The 23,974-nt window shown below is 41.2% G+C and overlaps 1 protein-coding gene across 1 annotated transcript in view; it reads right to left on the bottom strand.

The window, feature by feature from the left end:
- Nucleotides 1-14,541: 14,541 nt before the first annotated feature.
- The window catches only part of DDX43 (DEAD-box helicase 43), a 75,205-nt gene continuing 65,772 nt past the window's right edge, over nt 14,542-23,974 (bottom strand). Inside the window, exons 13-18 of the mRNA XM_089681305.1 lie at nt 23,300-23,427; nt 22,113-22,222; nt 20,331-20,469; nt 20,154-20,241; nt 19,627-19,743; nt 14,542-14,712 (exon numbers count right to left, since the gene is read on the bottom strand). Of these exons, the coding sequence (XP_089537431.1) occupies nt 19,627-19,743; nt 20,154-20,241; nt 20,331-20,469; nt 22,113-22,222; nt 23,300-23,427 (582 nt within the window). The 3' untranslated portion in view covers nt 14,542-14,712. The remainder of the gene's footprint in view (nt 14,713-19,626; nt 19,744-20,153; nt 20,242-20,330; nt 20,470-22,112; nt 22,223-23,299; nt 23,428-23,974) is intronic.

Genomic DNA, 23,974 nt, shown 5'->3' with positions numbered 1-23,974 from the left:
TAACCCTGCTACAGATCCTGACTGCATCCCTGTTGGTGATACGGAGCCAACATTGTGTAATGAATTTTGGGGACTGTTTATTAAGAAAAATGATATTATATTATTTCAAATTAGGATCCCAGTTGACTGTCACGGGTTAACATCCTCGGTTAATTTCAAGTGACCTTCCAAAAAAGTTATCCTAAACAATGAGTGGAAGAGACTTGTTTAAGAGACAATGAGAGTCAAACACCACTATTTGGAGGTCTGCAGGTGAGCATATACGAGGTCTGGAAGTGACAATAGGGTAACCAAACCTGATTGTCTGAGAGCTCTCACAAAACCTTGGGAAGTGTGTGATGACAAACAAGTATGGGCCGGAGGTCAGTGCTATTCTCGGAAGCTTAAGTGCCAGATGCTTTCCAACACAGTAAGAGTTAGTCCTGTCAAGGTAATGATCGTATCTGCTCTGAACTCCTTTTCTCTTCCATGGCATGGGCCCCCAATGCACCTTTTTTTGGCTCCACTCATTGGAGCAGGACATTGTTATACATTGTTTTTGGTTAAGCTATTATGGGTACCCTGACTTACCCTTTAATTTCCTGGAATGTGAGAGGACTCGGTGATCCCAAGCGACAAGCTGTTTGCAGCTCTGAAATGTCATTCTCCTTCTGTGATCTGTTTGCAGGAGACCCACCTCTGCTTAGATACTCTAAAATATTTGAAACACACTACTTAGTACTCAATATTCTACTTACACCTTATTCCAGAGGGGTGTCTATCTTAATAGCCAACGGGGTGTACTTCTCTTGCAGCCAGGCCCAAAGGGATATGAAGGAGAGGTATATATTTCTGTATTGCACACGGTTTAGGAAACCATATTGGTGGCTAATATTTATATTCCTCCTCCCTATTCACCCAACGTCCTTAGGAACCTCCTAAAGTTTACCTCGGACAAGCCAGATGTCCGGTGGTTGGTGGGGGAGTTCAATAATTATGGTGGCCAATCTCTGGATAAGTATAGCTCTGCCACAGGACCAGTGCCATCGCAAACCACAGCCTTTGCAAAATATATTCAGGAGCTTGGACTGGTAGATAGTTGGAGGCTACAACCCCCTACTGAGAGACACTTTCCGTGCTTCACATGTACCCATAAAACCTTGTAGAGAATAGATTTGGCTTTAGGAACAACTGGGATACTGCCCTTAATTTCTGATATTACCTATGCGGCTAGAGGCCTTTCTGACCATTCCCCTTTAGTCCTGAAACAGTTTTTGAGGTTCAGTCCCAATCATACCTTTTGGAAAGTGAATCCTTATTGGTTGACTCTTCTTCCTCCCTCCGGGAGGTATTCTGACTGACCTTCAGGTGTATAGTGTTGTCAATAAACTGACTGTGCCCTCCTTAATATATTGGGATTCATTGAAGGCTTATTTGAGAGGTGTCCTTATAGCACAAAATGCTAGTATCAAGCAACATTCTAAGCAGTGGGAACATGATTAAAATACTCAAGTTCTACAGGCCGAGACCAGATATATTGCTGACCCCACGATGGTTAACCTACATGACTGGGAACAATTGCAGCAGGCTTATGCCTGTCTCCCTCAAGAAGGCAAAACAGAAGCGTTTTTTTTTTCTCTCCAGCAGCCATACTTTAAGGGCAAAGTATAGGTCATTTGTTAGCTAGAGTGAAGAAAATAAGTATTTGATTCCCTGCTGATTTTGAATGTTTGCCCACTCACAAAGAAATGGTCAGTCTAAAAATCGATTGGTAGGTGTATTGCAACAGAGACAGAACAAAAAATTCAAAAGAAATGCATGTCTAACAAATTATGGACTGATTTGTATGTTCATGAGGGAAATAAGTATTTGATCCCCTTCACAAAACATAACTAAGGCTGGTCATACACTACACAATTTTCTTTCAAATTTCCTTTAGATTTACCTTCATTTATGTATTGCAAGAGCCTGCCTAATTGGATACAAATGAGTGTTGTTAGGTTTGACCTATTATATGGTTTTTGGTAAATCTAAACCAAAAATCTCAAGAAAATTGTATAATGTATGGCCAGCCTTAGTACTTGGTGGCAATCACAGAGGTCAGACATTTCCTGTAGTTGGCCACCAGGTTTGCACACATCTCAGGGGGGATTTTGGACCACTCCTCTTAGCAGATCATCTCCAAGTCATTAAGGATTGCTAAAAAGAGTAAACAGGAGGCGCACACCCCTAGCGCATTATCCAAGGTTTATTATAGTATAAAAAGGGATGAAAACATACAGTTGTGTTCAAAATAATAGCAGTCAGACATCACTACAGATAAAAGTGATAATCCCCCTGTGCTCCACTGGTATTGATATAAACAAAAATATATTATGCAAGCTGCTACCACCTTTTCCTTATACCTGATACACGATATTACTATAATGATGGTGAAGTGCTACACATAAATAGTAATCAGTATGTATAATACACTCACAATGCTATATAGCCACATGTAATTATGGATAACAGAATAAGGAAATATAAAAACAGCATGCATAGATACATAGAATATAACACACTGGCTGGTGCTTTTTAAATCATGCTTATAATGGATACCTGGTGATACACTGCAAGAAGGTCGGTCAATAAATGACCTATATAATATGTGCAGTTAGGCAGATACAATCCAGCGGTTTCCCATGTGCTGTGGGTGTACTGCAGGTCCCCGAGTGTCCAAAGATGGCGTCTACCGGAAGTGCATCTAGCGGAAATGGATTGTATCTGCCTGCGAGTGTCCATTTGGCTTACTTATCTACTATTGAAATAAAACTATTACACTATGGAGGGTCTCTGTCTACCTCTTTATGGCCCCACAATATTCCTGATACTGTGACCATTACCTGAGGGGGAAATTGATCTGTCAGTGGATGCTGAGTGGAACCATAAGAGCCAGTTATCTGTGATTCCCAGTGCTGTGGAGCACTCGCAGTTCAAAGTGTTGTGGCCCTTAGGGGTCGCCTCAAGGAGGTGAGGCACTTTAGCCATTTTGGGATAGTGATACACACCTGTGTCACACAAGCACGCATCATGTTTGGAGTGAAAAATTGAAGCACTACTATTGCTTATTTTGCACAATATTGTGGACTTTTGATTTACTACTTTGTTGTATAGATGCATATACTTATTGTGTCTGCAGTCTGAGCACTTGTCACTTTACAATAGAGTGTGATATTTTACCTTCTCATTTGTCTTACCCCATTGAGGGTTCCCTTTTTGCACATATTATATAGCTCATTTATTGACTGACCTTCTTGCACTTTATCACCAGGTATCCATTATTATAAGCATGATTTAAAAAGCACCAGCCAGTCTGTTATATTCTATGTATCTATGCATGCTGTTTTTATATTATTTCCTTATTCTGTGATCCATTATTACATGTGGATATATAGCATTGTGGGTGTATTATACAGTGGGGATCGAAAGTTTGGGCACCCCAGCTAAAAATTTGTATTAATGTGCATAAAGAAGCCAAGGAAAGATGGAAAAATCTCCAAAAGGCATCAAATTACAGATTAGACATTCTTATAATATGTTATATTATATATATATATATATTATAAAATAATAGCAGTGTGTTGAAAAAAAGTGAATAAAGCTCAAAATCCTTCTAATGGCTTTTATTTCCATACACACAAATGCATTGGGAACACTACACATTCTATTCCAAATCAAAACATGAAGAAAAATAGATCAAATTTGTGTTGTTCCTCTAAAAAAAAATTGAAGAAAAGTGAATATTAGACTGTTCAAAAAAATAGCAGTGTTTGTATACCCTCTTTACAAACCCAAACATTCACTATATAAATTGAAAAATGTTTGAAGATTTTGCTTTCCTTTGAATCACTTAATTAATATTTAGTTGTATAAGCACTGTTTCTGAGAACTGCTGTACATCTGTTGCATGGAGTCAACCAACTTCTGGCACCTGTGAACAGGTATTCCAGCCCAGGATGATTGGACTACATTCCACAGTTCTTCACTATTTTTTGGTTTTGCGTCAGAAACTGCATTTTTGATGTCACCCCACAAGTTTTCTATTGGATTAACCATTTCAATACCGTGCAATTTTACAGCTTCCTGCCCAGACCCATTTTCAGCTTTTAGTGCTGTCGCACTTTGAATGACAATTGCACGGTCATGCAACATTGTACCCATATGAAATTTTTATCATTTTGTTCCCACAAATAGAGCTTTCTTTTGGTGGTAATTAATCACCCCTGAGTTCTTTATTTTTTGCACTATAAACAAAAAAAGACCGAAAATTTAGAAAAAAAATAAGATTTTCTTTGTTTTTATTATAAAATTTTGCAAATAAGTAATTTTTCTTCATAAATTTAGGCAAAAATTTATACTGCTACATACCTTTGGTAAAAAAAAAACAAATCAGTGTATATTATTTAGTCTGTGTGAAAGTTATAAAGTCTACAAGCTATGGCACCAATCATTGCAAATTGATCACACATGAAGCACTGATGGCCTATTTCATTTCTTGAGGCCCTAACATGCTAGGAAAGTACAAATAGCCCCCAAAAGACCCCTTTTTGGAAAATAGACAGTCCAAAGTATTTAGTAAAAGACATGGTGAGTTATTTGAAGTTGTAATTTTTTCCCACAATTCTTTGGAAAATGAATAAATTATTATTATTTTTTTTTCACGCATAATTGCCAAAATAACAAGTTATTTCTCACACCTGGCATAGACATACTTGCAATTGCACCCCAAAACACATTCTGCTACACTTCCTGAGTATTGTGATACCACATATGTGAGACATTTCCACAACCTGGCCACATACAGAGACCCAACATCCAAGTAGTACCTTCACACGTTGTAGGAGAATAGAAGTGGCATAAATTACACATCTAATTTTCTGACTACCTATCACAGTTTTGAAGGCCCTAGAGCACCAGGATGGTAGAAACGCCCACAAAATGACCCCATTTTGGAAAGCAAACATCCCAAGGTATATTCTATAAGGCATAATGAGTCTTTTGAACATGTTATTTTTTTCCAAACGTTTTTAGAAAATGTGGAAAGAAAAATGAAAACTTTTTTTTACACACAAAGTTGTCAATTTCTAAGATATTTCTAACACACAGCATGTACATACCAAGAATTATGCCCCAAAATGCATTCTGCTACTCCTTCTGAGTATGGCGATACCACATGTGTGAGACTTTTCCGCAGCTTGGCCACATACAGAGACCCAACATCCAAGTAGCACCTCCATGCATTCTAGGAGCATAAAAGGGGCATAAATTACACATCTAATTTCCTGACTCCCTATCACAGTTTTTAAGGCCCTGGAGCACCAGGATGGTAGAAACACCCACAAAATGACCCCATTTTGGAAAGCAAACATCCCAAGGTATGTATCAGGCATAATGAGTTTTTTGAACATGTTATTTTTTTCCACAAGTTTTTAGAAAATGTGGAAAAAAAATGAAAAAGTATTTTTTTTTTTTACACAAAGTTGTCAGTTTATAGGATATTTGTTCTATACTCGAAAATACATTTTACTACTCCTCCTGAACATGACAATACCACAATCTGAAACTTTTTCACAGCTAAAGAAAGGATAAGCAAAAGATTACCTATGGTTTTAGGAGAGCATTGGACCAGGAAGCAGGCAACAGCAACAGGATTCGACCAGGCAGCAGGCATGAATATAGTGGATAAACAAGCCAGGGTCAGAACAGGCAGCAGGCTGAGATCCAGGTAGAAGGAAGAAACATGGTCCATAAAAAGTCCTAGGTCAGTCCAGGCAGCAGGCAGAGATATGGTCAGCACAGCCAAAATATTGGTCCTAGACAACAGGCAGGAACATGGTCCATAAAAAGTCCTAGGTCTGTACAGGCAGCAAGCAGAGATATGATTAACCTGTGTTGGTTTGTATTGGTCCATGCAAAGTATTGGTCCAGGCAGCAGGCAGGAACATGGCCCGAAAGTTTTGGGTCAGTACAGGTAGCAAGAGGAGATATGGTCAGCACAGCCAAAGTATTGGTCCAGGCAGCAGACAGGAACATCAGGCTTAGGGCCTTGATCAGGTAGGACTGGGGCACAGGGGTACAGGCTTCGTCCCACCCAATCTCTTCGAAGCCTCCGGACAACAGACCCTATTCCGGGACTAACAAAACCCGGAGAAAACCAAAAACTGGTTTTTATCTATTCTGAAGCCCCTCACATATGCGAGACCCCTGTGTTATCTTGAATCCCACTACTGCAGTAGCAGGGCAAAAGATCAATCCAAGCAGCAGGCAAAAAACATTGTCGATTTAACAGGCCAAGGTCAGTCCAGGAAAAAGGCATAAACGTGGTTAATAATCCAGACGGCAGGCAGAAGCATAGTCGATAAACAAGCCATGGTCAGTTTTGGTGAAAAGCAGAAATGTGGTGTAGAAGCAATTCAGACGGCAAGCAGAGGCATTGTCGGTAAACAGGCCAGGGTCAGTTAAGGTAGAAGGCAGAGGCATGATAAATCCTGGCAGTAGGCAAAAGATCAGCACAGATAACAAAAATGGGGAAGTTGTAGGCTGTTGAAAATATGGGGAACTAATATCTTATTAAAGTGTGATAACGTTTGAAGCAGTCTCCGAAGCATAGGCCTGGTTGGGAGGGACATTGGGGACAATGAACACTGGTGTCTTTCCTAATTCCCCTTCTGCTGCATACCTTACATGTTTTTCGACGTCTTCTTCCTGTTTCTGATGGTGGAATTCTCTCAGGGAAATGGCGTTCATGCAGTCTGCTGACACAATCGGAGCGAATGGTTTGTGGTGGAGATCCTTGCTGATAGATTAGGGCAGTGATGACATCTTCAGTGTATTTGAAAAGGTGGCTAGGTCTTTCAGTTGATTTTTGATAGATTATATATGAATTATAAATTGCCATGTGGAAAATGTATATTGCAGCTTTTTTGTACCAGTAGAGGGACTTCCTTGATGGTAAGTATGGCTGCAGCATGCGATCGTTTAAATCCACCCCCCCCCATGAATTGATTATAATTGAAGATACACTCTGGCTTTTGGACTTCCCCTCGTCTTCTATGAATGTCCACCATGATGTCATTATGGATTGTGGACAGGACATAAACATCTCTCCTATCCCTCCATTTCACGGCCAGCACTTCCTCGTTCCTAACACTTGCAGATTCCCCTTTGTAGAGTCGTTCTAATAAAACTTTGTGGGAAGCCCTTCCTGTTTGTTCGGACATTACCGCAGGCCATTGTTTTTTCAAGGTACAGGTGGCGGAAAAGGGGCAGGCTTGTATAATAATTGTCAAGATAGATGTGATACCCCTTTTGGAGGAGTGGAAAGGCCAGGTCCCAGACAATTTTGCCACTTATGCCAATGTAGGTTGGGCACCCAGGGGGCTGAAGGTGGGAGTCTTTGCCTTCATACATGCGAAAGGCATGCACATAACCCGTGGCACTTTCACACAGCTTAAGTCCATACCTGGCCCTCTTACTGGGCATGTATTGCTTGATTCCCAGCCGGCCAGTAAAGTGGATAAGAGATTCGTCCACACAGATGTTTTGGTCAGGGACATAAACTTCAGAAAATATTCTAGAAAAAAAAATAATTAGGGGGCGAACTTTGTACAGTTTGTCAAAGCCTGGCTGATCTCGGGGAGGGCACTGGGAATTATCACTGAAATGCAGGAAACGCATTATCATATCATAACGTGACCTGGACATTACGAATGAAAATATGGGAATGTGATGGATGGGGTGGGTGGACCAATATGAATGTAGTACATTTTTTTTTGTAAGCCCCATGTTGACCGTAAGGCCCAAAAACAATCTAAGCTCTTCTAGTGTTAGCGGTCTCCACTCGAATGGACGGGCATAACACGAATTGGGGTTGGCTGCAATAAATTGTTGGGCAAATAGGTTGGTTTGATCGACAATTGACTGAAGGAAATTATCAGGGAAAAATAAATTTAAAAAATCAATTGGGGAAAAATTATCTGTGTTGATCTGCACTCCTGGTTGTGCGGTGAAAGGGTGGATTGTAGCTGATCCTGTGTTGGAAGGCAGCCACAAAGGGTTTGCAAGAGAGTTTGGGAGGCAAGTTTGGGACTTGACTCTTGGGGTCTGGCGTGATATCCCAGTGCTGGTACTGGGCCTGTCATCCTGGGGTCTAGCTCTGTTGGTATTTTCTGACTGACCATTTGTGTGTAATGGCACTTGTATGTTGGCGCTGCTCGTTGTTGCCTGCTCTTCAGAGCGTCTTACTCTTTTTGTAGGGACTACTTCCTCTTCCGATTCGGTCACCGATCCACTGCTTTCTCTTGGCTCGTAATCCAAATCGGACGGTGAGAGCTCCCCGCTGCTCTCGTCCGTCATGCTCAGGATTTGGAAAGCCTCCTCACTAGAATATTTTTTGGACATGTTGGCAGTATGTCAGGCAACTGTAATGGGTAACTACTGATGGGCTGCAGTGATGGTGGCTTTTATGGGTACTCTGATGACAGGCTGATGACAGGTACACTGACAGGCTGCACAGTTGTATGCGGTGATGGGCTGCGGACAGGTACACTGTGATGGACTGATGACAGGTACACTGTGATGGGCTGCTGACAGGTACACTGTGATGGGCTGATGACAGGTACACGGTGATGGGCTGGTGATGCACTGACAGGTACACTGTGATGGGCTGGTAATGCACTGACAGGTACACGGTGATGGGCTGGTGATGCGCTGACAGGTACACCCTGATGGACTGACAGGTACACTGTTATGGGCTGACAGGTACACTCTGGCAATCTATAATGTGCTGCACTGTACTGAGCTGTAACTCACGGTTCCCCTTCTCCTCACACAGGATCCGTGTGTGAGGAGAAGAAGTGGTGACAACAAGTGACAGCTCTTTGTTTATACTTCTGATCGGCTGTGATAGGACACAGCCGATCGCAGGGTAAACAGCCAATTGTATTGGCTGTTACCCTAATCAGGGAAAGCGCTGTGTCCATGGGACACAGCTGACAAGATACCGGCTCGGCGCGCCTTGGGGGCGTGTCCGGGAGGAAGCCAAGTGACAGCTCCTTGTTGCTACTTTTGATCGGCTGTGATAGGACACAGCCGATCGCAGGGTAAACAGCCAAAAGTGTTGGCTGTTACCCTCATCAGTGAAAGCGCTGTGTCCATGGGACACAGCGGACATGAGACCGGCCGGATGCACGCCGCTGGGGGCGGGCTTTGGGGGTGTGTCCGGGACGCCAAATGGCGTGTACCCGGAAAGCTGCAGCGCTTTTGAAGCCGCCAGGCGGCTAATGGTTAAGATCTGGGGATTGGGCTGGCCACTCCATAACATCAATCTTGTTGGTCTGGAACCAAGATGTTGCATGTTTACTGGTGTGTTTGGGGTCGTTGTCTTGTTGGAACACCCATTTCAAGGGCATTTCCTCTTCAGCATAAGGCAGCATGACCTCTTCAAGTATTCTGATGTATTATAAGTACCTATATAAGTACCAGTAATAATATTAATAGATCCATGATCCCTGGTATGCGATAAATAGGCCCAACACCGTAGTATGAGAAACATCCCCATATCTTGATGCTTGTGCAACCATGCTTCACTGTCTTCACAGTGTACTGTGGCTTGAATTCAGTGTTTGGGGGTCATCTGACAAACTGTCTCCGGCCACTAGACCCAAAAAGAACAATCTTTCATCAATCCACAAAATGTTGCGCCATTTCTCTTTAGGCCAGTCAATGTGCTCTTTGTTAAATTGTAACCTCTTCAGCACGTCTTTTATTCAACAGTGGGACTTTGCGGGGGCTTCTTGCAGATAGCTTGGCTTCACATAGGCGTCTTCTAATTGTAACAGTACTCACAGGTAACTTTACACCTTCTTTGATCTTCCTGAAGCTGATTGTTGGCGGAGTCCTTGCCATTTTGGCTATTCTTCTATCCATTCGAATGGTAGTTTTTCGCTTTCTTCCACGTCTTCCAGGTTTTGGTTGCCATTTTAAAGCATTTGCGATCATTTTAGCTGAGCAGCCTATCATTTTCTGCACTTCTTTATATGTTTTCCCCTCTCCAATCAACTTTTTAATCAAGGTACGCTGTTCTTCTGAACAATGTCTGGAACGACCCATTTTCCTCAGAATTTCAGAGAGAAAATGCACTCTAACCAGCATGTAACACATTTGCTGCCTCCCTTCCTTAAATAAGAGCAATAAATTGCCACCTGTTTTTCAAAGAATGAATGACCTCACTAACAAACTCCACACTGCTATTATTTTTGAACATGCCCCTTTCAATTAGTGATTCAATTTACACAGAATCAGCAGCATGCATGTCATGACTGTTGGGTCTGTTGGATTTCTATTACTCTAATACACCTGCTAGTAAATTATTTGCAATGTAGAAATATTTTTACCAAAAACAAGTTGATTGATCAGGTTAGTGATGTCTGACTACACATTAAATAGTAATCCGTATGTACAGTGGGGATCGAAAGTTTGGGCACCCCAGCTAAAAATTTGTATTAATGTGCATAAAGAAGCCAAGGAAAGATGGAAAGATCTCCAAAAAAGGCATCAAATTACAAATTAGACATTCTTATAATATGTCAACAAAAGTTAGATTTTATTTCCATCATTTACACTTTCAAAATAACAGAAAAACAAAAAAAAATGTCATCTGCAAAAGTTTGGGCACCCTGCAGAATTTATAGCATGCACTGCCCCCTTTGAGAACAATCCATGAGACTGGCATGTCTCAGCTTTGCAATAATCGTCTGGGAAGACCAGGTGATGTCAATCTCAAAGGTTTTAAATGCCCAGACTCATCTGACCTTGCCCCAACAATCAGCACCATGGGTTCTTCTAAGCAGTTGTCTAGAAAACTGAAACTGAAAATAGTTGATGCTCACAAAGCTGAAGAAGGCTATAAGAAGATAGCAAAGCGTTTTCAGATTGTCAATATCCTCTGTTCGGAATGTAAATTAAAAAATGGCAGTCATCAGGAACAGTGGAAGTTAAAGCAAGATCTGGAAGACCAAGAAAAATATCAGAAAGAACAGCTCGCAGGATTGTGAGAAAAACAATTCAAAACCAACGTTTGACTGCACGATCCCTCCAGAAAGATCTGGCAGACACTGGAGTTGTGGTACACTATTCCACTATAAAGAGATACTTGTACAAATATGGTCTTCATGGAAGAGTCATCAGAAGAAAACCTCTTCTACGGCCTCACCACAAACTGAACTTGCAAATGAACATATAGACAAGCCTGATGCATTTTGGAAACAAGTTCTGTGGACCGATGAGGTTAAAATTGAACTTTTTGGCCGGAATGAGCAAAGGTACATTTGGAGAAGAAGGGGCACAGAATTTAATGAGAAGAACCTCTGTCCAACTGTTAAGCATGGGGTTGGATCAATCATGCTTTGGGGTTGTGTTGCAGCCAGTGGCACAGGGAACATCTCACGAGTAGAAGGAAAAATGGATTCAATAAAATTTCAGCAAAGTTTGGATGGTAACTTGATGCCATCTGTGAAAAGCTGAAGTTAAAGAGAGGATGGCTTCTACAAATGGATAATGATCCTAAACACACCTCGAAATCCACGGGGGATTACATCAAGAGGCATAAACTGAAGGTTTTGCCATGGCCTTCACAATCTCCTGACCTCAACATAATTGAAAATCTATGGATAGACCTCAAAAGAGCAGTGCGCTACAGACAGCCCAGAAATCTCAAAGAACTGGAAGAGTTTTGTAAGGAAGAATGGGCAAAGATACCTCAAACAAGAATTGAAAGACTCTTGGCTGGCTACAAAAAGCGTTTACAAGCTGTGATACTTGCCAAAGGGGGCAGTACAAGATATTAACTCTGCAGGGTGCCCAAACTTTTGCAGACACCATTTTTTTGTTTTCTGTTATTTTGAAAAGGTAAATGATGGAAATAAAATCTAACTTTTGTTGACATATTATAAGAATGTCTAATCTGTAATTTGATGCCTTTTGGAGATTTTTCCATCTTTCCTTGGCTTCTTTATGCACATTAATACAAATTTTTAGCTGGGGTGCCCAAACTTTCGATCCCCACTGTACATACGGATTACTATTTATGTGTAGTCAGACATCACTAACCTGATCAATCACTGTTTTTGGTAGAAATATTTCTACATTGCAAATAAATTTACTAGCAGGTGTATTAGAGTAATAGAAATCCAAACAGACCCAACAGTCCATGACATGCATGCTGCTGATTCTGTGTAAACTGAATCACTAATTTGAAAGGGGCATGTTCAAAATAATAGCAGTGCTGGAGTTCTATTAGTGAGGTCATTCATTCTTTGAAAAACAGGTGGCAATTATTGCTCTTATTTAAGGAAGGGAGGCAGCAAATGTTGTACATGCTGGTTAGAGTGCATTTCTCTCTGAAATTCTGAGGAAAATGGGTCGTTCCAGACATTGTTCAGAAGAACAGCGTACCTTGATTAAAACGTTGACTGGAGAGGGGAAAACATATAAAGAAGTGCAGAAAATGATAGGCTGCTCAGCTAAAATGATCGCAAATGCTTTAAAATGGCAACCAAAACCTGAAAGACGTGGAAGAAAGCGAAAAACTACCATTCGAATGGATAGAAGAATAGCCAAAATGGCAAGGACTCAGCCAACAATCAGCTCCAGGAAGATCAAAGAAGCTCTAAAGTTACCTGTGAGTACTGTTACAATTAGAAGACACCTATTTGAAGCCAAGCTATCTGTAAGAAGCCCCCGCAAAGTCCCACTGTTGAAATAAAAGACATGTGCTGAAGAGGTTACAATTTAACAAAGAGCACATTGACTGGCCTAAAGAGAAATGGCGCTACATTTTGTGGACTGATGAAAGATTGTTCTTTTTGGGTCTAGTGGCCAGAGAGAGTTTGTCAGATGACCCCCAAACACTGAATTCAAGCCACAGTACACTGTGAAGACAGTGAAGCAGGTTGCACAAGCATCAAGATATGGGGATGTTTCTCATACTATGGTGTTGGGCCTATTTATCGCATACCAGAGATCATGGATCTATTATTATTATTACAGGTACTTATACATCAGAATACTTGACGAGGTCATGCTGTCTTATGCTGAAGAGGAAATGCCCTTGAAATGGGTGTTCAACAAGACAACGACCCCAAACACACCAGTAAACATGCAACATCTTGGTTCCAGACCAACAAGATTGACGTTATGGAGTGGCCAGCCCAATCCCCGGATCTTAATTCAATAGAAAACTTGTGGGGTGACATCAAAAATGCAGTTTCTGAGGCAAAACCAAAAAATAGTGAAGAACTGTGGAATGTAGGCCAATCATCCTGGGCTGGAATACCTGTTCACAGGTGCCAGAAATTGGTTGACTCCATGCAACACAGATGTACAGCAGTTCTCAGAAACAGTGCTTATACAACTAAATATTAATTAAGTGATTCAAAGGAAAGCAAAATCTTCAAACATTTTTCAATTTATATAGTGAATGTTTGGGTTTGTAAAGAGGGAATACAAACACTGCTATTTTTTTGAACAGTCTAATATTCACTTTTCTTCAATTTTTTTTTAGAGGAACAACACAAATTTGATATATTTTTCTTCATGTTTTGATTTGGAATAGAATGTGTAGTGTTTCCAATGCATTTGTGTGTATGGAAATAAAAGCCATTAGAAGGATTTTGAGCTTTATTCACTTCTTTTCAACACACTGCTATTATTTTTAACACAACTGTACAAACATAGCATAAAAAGGGATGAAAACGCACTCAAACATAGCATAAATGTACAGCTTAGTAGAACAGTGGAAATGGCCATAGCAATGGTGGGGTGTCCCGACTGTCAGCATAGTTGGCTGACATGTTTTGGGGAAGAGTCCCTTTCCACAGAGCTGAAAGAGACCAGCTCTGAGGAAAGGGACTCACCCCGGAACGCGTCAGCTAGCCGACAATACTGACAGTCGGACACCCCGCCATTGCTATGGCCATCTCCACCGTTCTACTAAGCTGTACATTATTGCCCCCCAGGGCAAGGTAAGAGCCCTTATTTAAAAATCAGCAGCTACAATATTTGTAGCTGCTGACTTAATTATTTGGGGAAGCCCAGAGCTCTACTTTAACAAGATAATTATGAATGATTAAAATATAAATGGAAGGTAATATCTTTTGCAGTGTTACATGTTGGCATTAAATCCCTTTTTAAAAACATACAAAACTGCTGTGTTGTTCCCAAGTGCATGTAAAAAAACAGCCAATATATGCTGTCTTTATTACTGCATTGTTGTATACACTTCTCATTTCCGTTTGTTCTTGTTTTTCTTTGTAACCATACAAAAATAAAAAAAAATACAAGTCTGAACTTGCACAATACAGGAGGACAGAATGAGTAGCCTTGAAGTGCGTCTCACCAACCAGCTGCATGACTTTCCTAACATCACAAACCTGATTTAAGAAGAACGGTGTAATTTTTTTTATGACTGAGGCTTTCCAGAAGCACAGCAGATATGGGTTAACATAACACATGAGTACCATGTAACTGTAAAAATTTATTGATGGAACATTCTTATACAACAGTGGCATATGCAGAATACTGAAATGCTGGATACAATTTTCAAAACTCTGGCGAAGTAACACTATCGATGAAGTTCTCATTCTGGATGTTCTTTATTCATTGAAAATGGTTCACCACACAGTGTCTCAGTGGCTAAAGAAAAAAAATGAAAACAAAAACAATTGTTACATAGAGACTGTGACAAATCTTCTAAACCGCTCTATTTTAAGCTCATGTAAAAACAAAACAGTAATCTCTGTCCCAGCAGTGCTTCATTTTAACTTGAACTCCTGTTTTTCAACATGTGTCTGTCCTGAAGTAAACCTGCAACATGTAAGAAACTATTCAACACAATGCAGCACTGGGTTGGCTTGTAATTAGCTCCTATTTTGTCAATAGTTCTATTGCTTTACATAATTGAATGACAGATATACACAATTCTATAAATAGTATCAGCAGTGCTACACATCCAAACATTCAGCTTTTAATTCGTGTCAGTGCAAACTTGTCAATTTCTCATGGTGAAAAGAAGCTCTGCAAAAAAAAAAAAAAAAATACTATTTTTCCTTAACCTCTTCCCGCCAAGCGTGTACATATATGTGGTGTCGCAGAAGTGGGTCTCTTTCTATGCGCTGCATGTGCTGACAACCCCGGGTCTCGTACTAACAATTAGGAGCTGGGAGAAGCGGCTTTTGATCAAATGATAGCCTGAGACTGGCTAGCACAGTGATCAATCCACTGTACAGCCTGACCCAATACTCTCTCCTCTTGAATTGGTTTTAGGCGTTAGGATGTTTTCTCTTTGCCATGAAAGGGTTAATTTTAAAGAATATATTAACATCTTTTGGAGGTATTGTGTAAATATTGCAGCAAGGTTCGAAAAATGTCACAGTTTTAAACTGTTGAATGGAGCTGCACTTTTACCATGGCTATGCCTGAGGAAATAGACTTCACTAGTAAGATTCGCTGGTCAGTATTATAAGTAGAATACAAGATTTATATCGTGCCAACAGTTTGCGCAGTGCTTTACAATATAGAGGGAGACAATACAATTACAATACATTTCAGTACAGAAGGAATAGGAGAGCCCTGCTCATGGAGCTTACAATATAAAGGAAGGGGGAGGTGGTACAAAAGCTGATAGCTGCGGGGGATGATCTGGCAGAGGTGACTCAAGTACAGTTCTAAGGTGGAGTGGGGTAGGATTCCCTTAATAAGTGAGTTTTCAAAGATTGCCTAAAGCAGACAGGGTGGGGGCTGACCAGACATACTGGGACCTGGGAGATACAGAGGATGGGAGAAAATCTGGAAAAGTCCTGGAGGAGGTGACAAGGGCGCTAGAGAGCAAGATGTCTTGGGAGGAGCGAAACTGGCGATTTGAAAGTTATCTGTGGATGAGGTTGGTGATGTAGCTAGGGGCAGTATTGTGGATGGCTTTGTATGTTGTGGTTAGAATTTAGAATTTTATACGTTGGGTTAGTGGAAGCCAGTGAAAGGATTGGCAGAGAGGGGCAGCAGTCGCTGACCGGTTAGTAAGGTGCATAAGTCTAGCAGCAGCATTCATAGTAGACTGAAGGGGGGATAGCCTGTGTCACAGTAGGCCAGTGAAGAGGGAGTTGCAGTAATCAAGGTAGGATATAACTAAGGCGTGGATAAGTTGTTTTGTGGTGTCAATCAGGAAGGGACGTATTTTGGAAATGTTGCAGAGGTTGAGGTGGCAGGATTTAGCCAGTAACTGGATGTGGGGCCCGAATGAGAGGTCAAAGTCTAGCACCCTGGCATGAGGGGGAAGGACCAATGGTTGTGCTGTTCATCTTAATGGTAAAGTCATGAGTGGGGGATCAGGGAAAAGGAAATATTACAATCTTGATTCTAGAAAGATTGAGTTTGAGGGAGTGGTGTGACATCCATACTGATATATCGCTTAGTAGATTTAGGATACGTGAGGAGATTGAAGGGGTGAGCTTGGGCAGTGGAGAGATAGATTTGCGTGTTATCAGCAGAGGTGGTATTGGAAGCCATGGAAGGTTTTCAATTGGCCCTGGGAGGAGGTGTACAGAAAGAAAAGTAGGGGCTTAAGGATGGAGCCTTGGGGTACCCCAAAAGAAAGGAATTGCTGTTGTATGTGACGATGAAAGTGCACTGAGAAAGGTAAGGGGAGAACCAGGAGAGAGCAGAGTCACAGAGGCCACGGGAGTGGAGTTTACCGAGAAGGAGCAGGTGATCGATGGTGTCAAAAACAGCGGAAGGTCTAGGGAGTACGAGTATGGAGTAGTGGCAATTAGTTTTAGCAGTTAGGTCGTTAACGAGTTTTAGTAGGGCAGTTTCAGTGGAATGTTGTGGATGGAAGCCAGACTCGTAGAAGGTCGAGAAGGTTGTCGTAGGTGAGGTAGCAATTCATATAGTTGTGAACAAGGCACTCAAGAGGCTTGGAGGCAAACTGGAGCAGGGAGATGGGTCTTAAGTTATTCAAACAGGTGGGGTCCAGTGAGGGTTTTTTTAATTTAAAGTATGGGGGTAACCAGAGCATGTTTGAGAAGCGGAGGAGAAAGGTGCCACCAGAGTGAGAGGTTGAAGATGTGGAGTTAGAAAGTTTAGAATAGAGCGGGAAGGAGGCCACAATAATCACGAAGGGACAGGGTCCAGGGGACAAGTGGTGAGGTGAGCCTTGGAAAGGACTTTGACAACTTCCTCAGTGTTAACAGGGTAGAAGGAGGAGAGTATTGAGTGTGGTGTTAGGCCTGGTATGTTGGTTGGAAGAGGATGCAAACTGTTGTAATTCCTACACCATTCTCCTGATTTGGATGTAAATACCCTCAAATTAAAGCTGACAGTCTGCAGTTAAAGCACATCTTGTTCGTTTCATTTCAAATCCATTGTGGTGGTGTATAGAGCCAAAAATGTTAGAATTGTGTTGATGTTCCAATATTTATGGACCTGACTGTAGTTAACTAAAAAGGTCTATAGGGAGCTACTGTATTTTGCAGTAAAGATTTTCCCAAAACCTTGTAAACATTGCAGGAGACCGCAGCCATCAGGGAAGGGTAGCGTCAAGAAGGATTCCCTTTTACAAAAAGTCTGCCTCAGCCCACCATTCACATACCCAAAACCTAGAACAGAACACTGCATCTTTGCTTATGCCTGACACCATAACAAGAACAGTATACGATGACAAAAACAGTCCACTCCATTTATTTTATATAAAAAAGGTAGACTTTGCATATGATATCAACACTAAATAAAGCTGTATACTACAAAAGGTTTCCTGATCCCATTATATCTATTTAGGGCTATTTTACATTTCATATTTGAGCCAAGGGAAGTCAAAACCTGTTAAAAACACTATTCCTAACCAACTATTTATCTGTACCAAGCATTTGCATTTCTCAATACCAAAAGGAAATATTAGATCTCATCACAGAAAGAATAGGAATTTTTACATACCTGAGACTTCCATATTTTGGAGTACAGTACTGGACACAGCAATTGATTCTTAGACTACGTTATACGCTGCTACTTTCAAGAGATTGGACTCTGGCAAAAGCTTTTGTGGGACTGCCTACCAGTGTACCCGTATGACCCCTGCCTATTTTGTGAGGCTCCAGTTTAGTTAGCAAGCAGTAATGAGATGACAGGGAAAAGATAGGTGGGACCTGTGTCCTGCACTGTAGTCTAAAAAAGTTACCTGTAAAATATATCTTGGGACTATGGCACATGAGTATCCATAGACCCTGGGTTTTAGGCTCGTAGCTTCAGGTGTTAGACACTTGCAAAGCTTTTGAGCACTTGCCCCATAGAAGCCTACCTTATAACAATATGCAACTCGGTGAATCCACAATTTTGCAGCAAGCAATGCAGAGTAACAATGGAACAGAAGGGAGGGTGTCCTGTCACTTGCAGCCCATGGTTGCAGTAAAGAAAATTTAATGATCTATGGCCCGCCTTAGAATAGCAAGAGGTGTTAAGATCTTTGCGAATAGTATGGGAGCAGAGGATAGGTCAAAAGTCAGTGCAACTAACTTTAAATGCCTGCCTGCTACTGCAAAGCACAGAAAGCACGAATGAGGTGGATTAAAGGGGATATGCAGATAAGCATCTTGGATGTATACAGATGCCAGGTATTTACCTTGTATCAGAGTGGCAGTAACAAAATTTGGGAGTTTGAAGGTATTTGTTGAAAATTTTTAGGTCCAGAATATGACTTTGGACTTTAGTACTGTTAACAGATTTGAAAGGAAACCTTTAATCCTGTCTTGAAGGGTACTGGCACAACTACTTCCTGGAACATGAGATGGTCCAGCATTTTGCCTTCTCCTTGGCCAGCGTTTGGTACTAGCCAGAGTGCCCTTTTCCACAGTATGTGCCCATCAGAATGACCCTTATCATAAAATAAGTGGCATGCTGATGGGCACATTTATGTTAAGGGGCACTCTGACAGGCACATTGTATGCTAAGGGGCACTATGTTGCGCCCATCAGCATTACCCTTTAACATTAACAGTGCTCCTTAATATTAATATAAATGTCCCATCAGAGTGCCCCTTAATATAAATGTGTCCATCAGAGTGCCCCTGAAAGAACACACCCTACCTTGAGGGCAGACAGGAGCGGGAGGCAAGACCTTGCCAAAATCCTTGCTGAAGGGGGCGGGGCGTGCACTTGTGGACAGGTAGGGATCTGGGAGAGAAAGTGAGGTACAATGGGTGGGTCGCACACGTGCTATCAGCCAGGACAACTGCCCTGCTGAGTGGCGGATCTGTCATTCTAGTCTGGCGGTCTGGGCAGTAGCGCTGATCGGGCCGTTCTCGGACCACAGCTCCATGTACTTATACAATACTGATTGTTTAGGATACATTTGTATTAATGCTATTGCGTATAACTTGGATGTTCTTGTATTAAAGTTCTTTGAGGCAGTTATTAGCACTGTAATTATGTGTTTGTACACTATATTGGTTGATATCAACACAGTTGCTTGGGGGGGTTTAGTGGCTTGTGTTTAAGCACTTTTTTTGGCTGACTTAACAGTGAAATATACAGTAACATTAGAAATATTGAATCATACACCAACCTAGAAGGTAAAGTCCCGCCATCGTGCTTGCCTGGGCACCATTTTTCGCTCACTTGCCTTCTTCTTCTTATGGTGTTCATACCTCTCTGCCATTTCAAGAAGCTCTTCTGGTACTTCCTAAAATGACAATGCAGTGAAAGTAAGAGTACAAAGACAAAAATCACTCCCTAACCACATTCCAGGCATCAGCAAATCTGACACTAAAGGGGTAATGTCACTCTAGTTTTATTCTATTATGCATCTACTCCCTTACTTCTGTACCCTCTCTATAAGGTAGACAGAGACAAAAACGGAACAATGGAATCAGTGTACAGTTTTATCTTTAAAAAGGTGGCGTTTAGAGAGACGAGCTCTGTATCCCCTTAATTGCTGATGAAATAAAAAAAAACGCTTCATACACACGCAGAAAGTATGTGAATTATTGCACCTTAACTCTCATAGCCCAACAAGACTTATTCTTATTTCTCTAGAACTCGAGAAAAATTTGCTTCAAGTCAGACTAAACAATAAACACTCTGCTCTCTTACTTGGTTTGCACGTTCCAGTATGTTAATCAGTTCTCTTGCAATTTTCCAGTCATTTTTTGTTACCAAAGTAATTGATTCTCCCAAGCGTCTATAATAAAGAAAATAGACATTTAGGCATCCCAAAACATTCAAGACATCAGTAGACTTTTTATGCCAATAGGACTATCAAATACCTACCCAGCTCTTCCAGTGCGACCAACTCTGTGCACATATTCTTCAATGTTGCGAGGAAAATCATAGTTTACAACATGTGTAATGTCATGCACATCTAGCCCACGGGAAGCTAAATCAGTAGCCACTAATATTCTCACTGCGCCTAAAGGAACAAAAAAAAAAAAAAGATTTCACACTGAAACAGCACAATAATGCCCATGTCTTGTTAAAGGGCAACTTTTGTGGGAAAAAAAAATAAAAATTATAGCACATATCATACAATTGCTACACAATCCATACTGTCATTTATTGTTATTAAAAAGTAATGTTCCTTTTCAATCCGCAGCCACTGAAATTCTGTAAAATTCAATGCAATACACAGGTGGTGTACAGAATTTCCCAGAAATGTCATTTTCTGATTCTGTGAATGGCTCACCGATTTCCTCAAAAAAGTCTGCACTAAGATACCAGTACAATTTTAGGAATCCTCTGCAATAGGAATTGTATTTTTGGTGAAATACTCCCTAAGGGTAAGGGATGCAGACACCAACTTTCCTCATATGAGCAAAGAAAATAATGCAGCACCCCCCCCCCCATTCCTGACCAGACCATTTTTTGCAATACGGTGTTGTGCTACTTTAATTGCGCGATCATGCAACACTGCTCCCAAATTAAACGTATGTCCTTTTTTTCCTCCACAAATTGAGATTTCTTACAGTGAGATCTGTGAGGTTTTTATTTTTTGCACTATTAAAAAAAAAAACCAAAAAAAAAAACACCCCAAAAACTTTACTTTTTGCTATTAAACATGACCAGTAAAAATTAAAAAAAAAAAAAAAATCCCAATACGTGTAAATTGATTGGTTTACGAGAAAGGCATAGCGTTTACAAATGGCGGTATATATACTGGAATTTATTTATGTTTGACTAGTAATGGCGGCAATCAACGACTTATAACGGAACTGCGGTTGGCATTCTGACACTGGGGGAACTGACTTGGTGTCACTGACATCCCCAGTGACACCAATACAGTGATCAGTGCTAACAAAAAGCACTGACACTGTACTATTGATACTGTACTAATTGCACTGGGTAGAAAGAGGTTAACGTGGTGCGATCAAAGGGTTTACTGTGTGCCGTTTCACTATGGGGGCAGTGTGTGCGCTTCACTGTAAGCACACTGCTTTTTATGGCTCTGCTATGCAGAGCCAAATAAAGTAGAGTGCAGAAGCTGACAGTGGAGAGATTTGTATTGTTTATATGCAAGTCTATCCCCCAAGGCAGATACTCTGTGATCACCGGGTGCCGGCAAGAAATCATTGGCCGGGACCCGGTGAAAGCCAGCCGAGGCCTCGAATGGTGCCGCGGGTAGGGCGTGCGCATGTGCCCCCTACCCAGGAGAGTAAAATTACGTATATATACAGGGGATTTTGCACACCTGTGCCGCCCTGTAGCGCGGAACTGATTAAGAAAAGTGGAGTTACTCTTTAAAGTGAGCATTAAATGTTCATCTTCACATTCAGGTTGTTACATTGTGCCAGCATTTTCTGCAGCGTTTCACTGAAACTATTTAATTTAGCACAGAAGTCCTTGTTTATGAAGAAACGTGTTCCTACCAGTCATGCAAAGTCACACAATCCAGAGCTAGGTAGTTAATACTTTTAATATTTTTTAGACTCTGGGAGACAAAGCGACACAATAAAGAACTTCAGCTGTTTTGGCAACTAGTTCAGGAAGATTAAAAGGGAACAGCAGCACAGGTTTGTCTTTTATTATAGTTTCATTTTAAAAAACTGCACATCTTACCCGTCTTGAACTCATCCAGGGCCTCTTCCCTATCACGCTGTTCTCTATCGCCATGTAATGACTGAACAGGGATTCCCTGAATACAAAGGTCACTTGCCAAATCATCAGCACTGAAAAAATAAAAAAAAAAGTTTCTTAATGAGAATATACATTTCCATACAAGTCATGGACCAAATGATGTATATACATATTTTGGATTTACAATAAAGAAAAAAGTTAATGTTCTAGAGAACTACTGCCTAGCAAGTATCTAGGCTATCAAAAGGGTAGATTTGCACTTTAAGGCCTGGATGCAATTAGTTTTTTGCCCCATTCCCCCAGAGAGCATGCATTTATAAAGGTCAGAGGTCAAAAGTTAATCAACAGCAGGCATTACTCAGGGGTAACTTTTACATCCAACATTTCTGCTCTGAGTGCCAGGAGTACTGCAGACCCTGATCAGAATGATTACGCAGCCCCCAAGGGGGCCTTAAAGTGATTCTAAAGGCTTATGATTTTTGTTTCATTAACAAACATGTTATACTAACCTGCTGTGTTCAGTGGTTTTGCAGAGCAGCCAAGATCCTCCTCTTGTTGGGTCCCACGCTGGCGCTCTAGGCCCCTCCCTTCTGTCGGGTGCCCCTGCACTCCTATGGTGGCACCTGCAGCTCCATGTGTCCATTCACACATGGAGTCGCAGCTTGGCCCTGCCCCCTCTCTCAGCTCATTGGCTCAATGGTTATGACCGACAGCAGCGGGTACCAATGGCTTCCACTTCTGTCTCAGACAATGAGGATAGGGAGTCCAGAGATAGCCGAGACTCCAGTACACATCGCAGGATCGAGAGATGGCTTAGGTGGCTTAGGTGAGTATTGGCTGGGAGAGATCCTGCAGAGATTTTTTACCTTCATGCATAGAATACAAGAAGGTAAAAAACCTTGAGCCTTTGCAACCACTTTAACAGCCAAGTCTCACAGAAAGTGGGCTGCATGACATTTGGCATCACTCAACCCAGATGAGAAGTTGCTGCTGTGACATCTTGAATCGAACGGGAACAGCGCTAGAGACTTGCAGCCGCCAGAGCTGCCTTTAAATGATGGGCTACTTATTTGCAGGACTTAAGTGATAATCATAATCTGCCACCATGGCCTCTTTTTATTGTGACACAGCACCATATACATTTCATTATAAACTATCACCATACTTACATCGCTTTTTTTCCAACAAATATTAATGCTTTGTCCTCAGGTTTTAGTGAGTAAACGAAATCAATAGTAAAAGCTTTTTTGTCTTCGCTTTCAATCAATAAAACTCTCTGTTCTACTGTATTAACAGCCTGAAAGATAAAATGTGAAAGACACAAACCGAAGTGTAACTATTACAAGAATTACTTGAGTTTTAACTTAAAGAGGTATTAAACCCCCCAAAAAAATGTATTTAATTGCAGCGCATCAATACTAATATGTGAGGGCTGCATTAGATTTCTTTTCATAGGCTTTTTTCCCTTTTTTCTCAGCTGATGGTCCTGCCACAATGCTGCTGTTAAAATATGTCCCCTGTGCTCCTTCGTCCAGAATAGGGGCATGCTAATACATGTGGGGTGTTACTGGCCAGATCACCAGGTGAGAACAGAGGGGGAAAAAAAAAGTCTAAAAATGCTAGCTAATGCAGCCACCACATGTAATGATTGGTATGCTGCAAATGTATTACAATTTAAGTTTTGGGTTTAATATGGTTTCAAAACAGTCACATATTTGGTAGTTGCACATGCACAGCAGATCAAAATAACAGTACCCTTCCAAAGTTTCTCTTTTTTTGAAATTTTGTTTTTTTTTGTTTTTGGAGTAATCATGTGTCAGGTTTCTATGGCTGTGACCCTGATA

This window comes from Staurois parvus, unplaced genomic scaffold (assembly GCF_062004578.1).
Source record: "Staurois parvus isolate SC_StPar_1 unplaced genomic scaffold, SC_StPar_1.0 ptg000264l, whole genome shotgun sequence".
Classification (NCBI taxonomy): Eukaryota; Metazoa; Chordata; class Amphibia; order Anura; family Ranidae; genus Staurois; species Staurois parvus.
The sequence above is the reverse complement of the archived record's forward strand: the minus strand, read 5'-3'. Positions and strand labels throughout refer to the sequence as shown.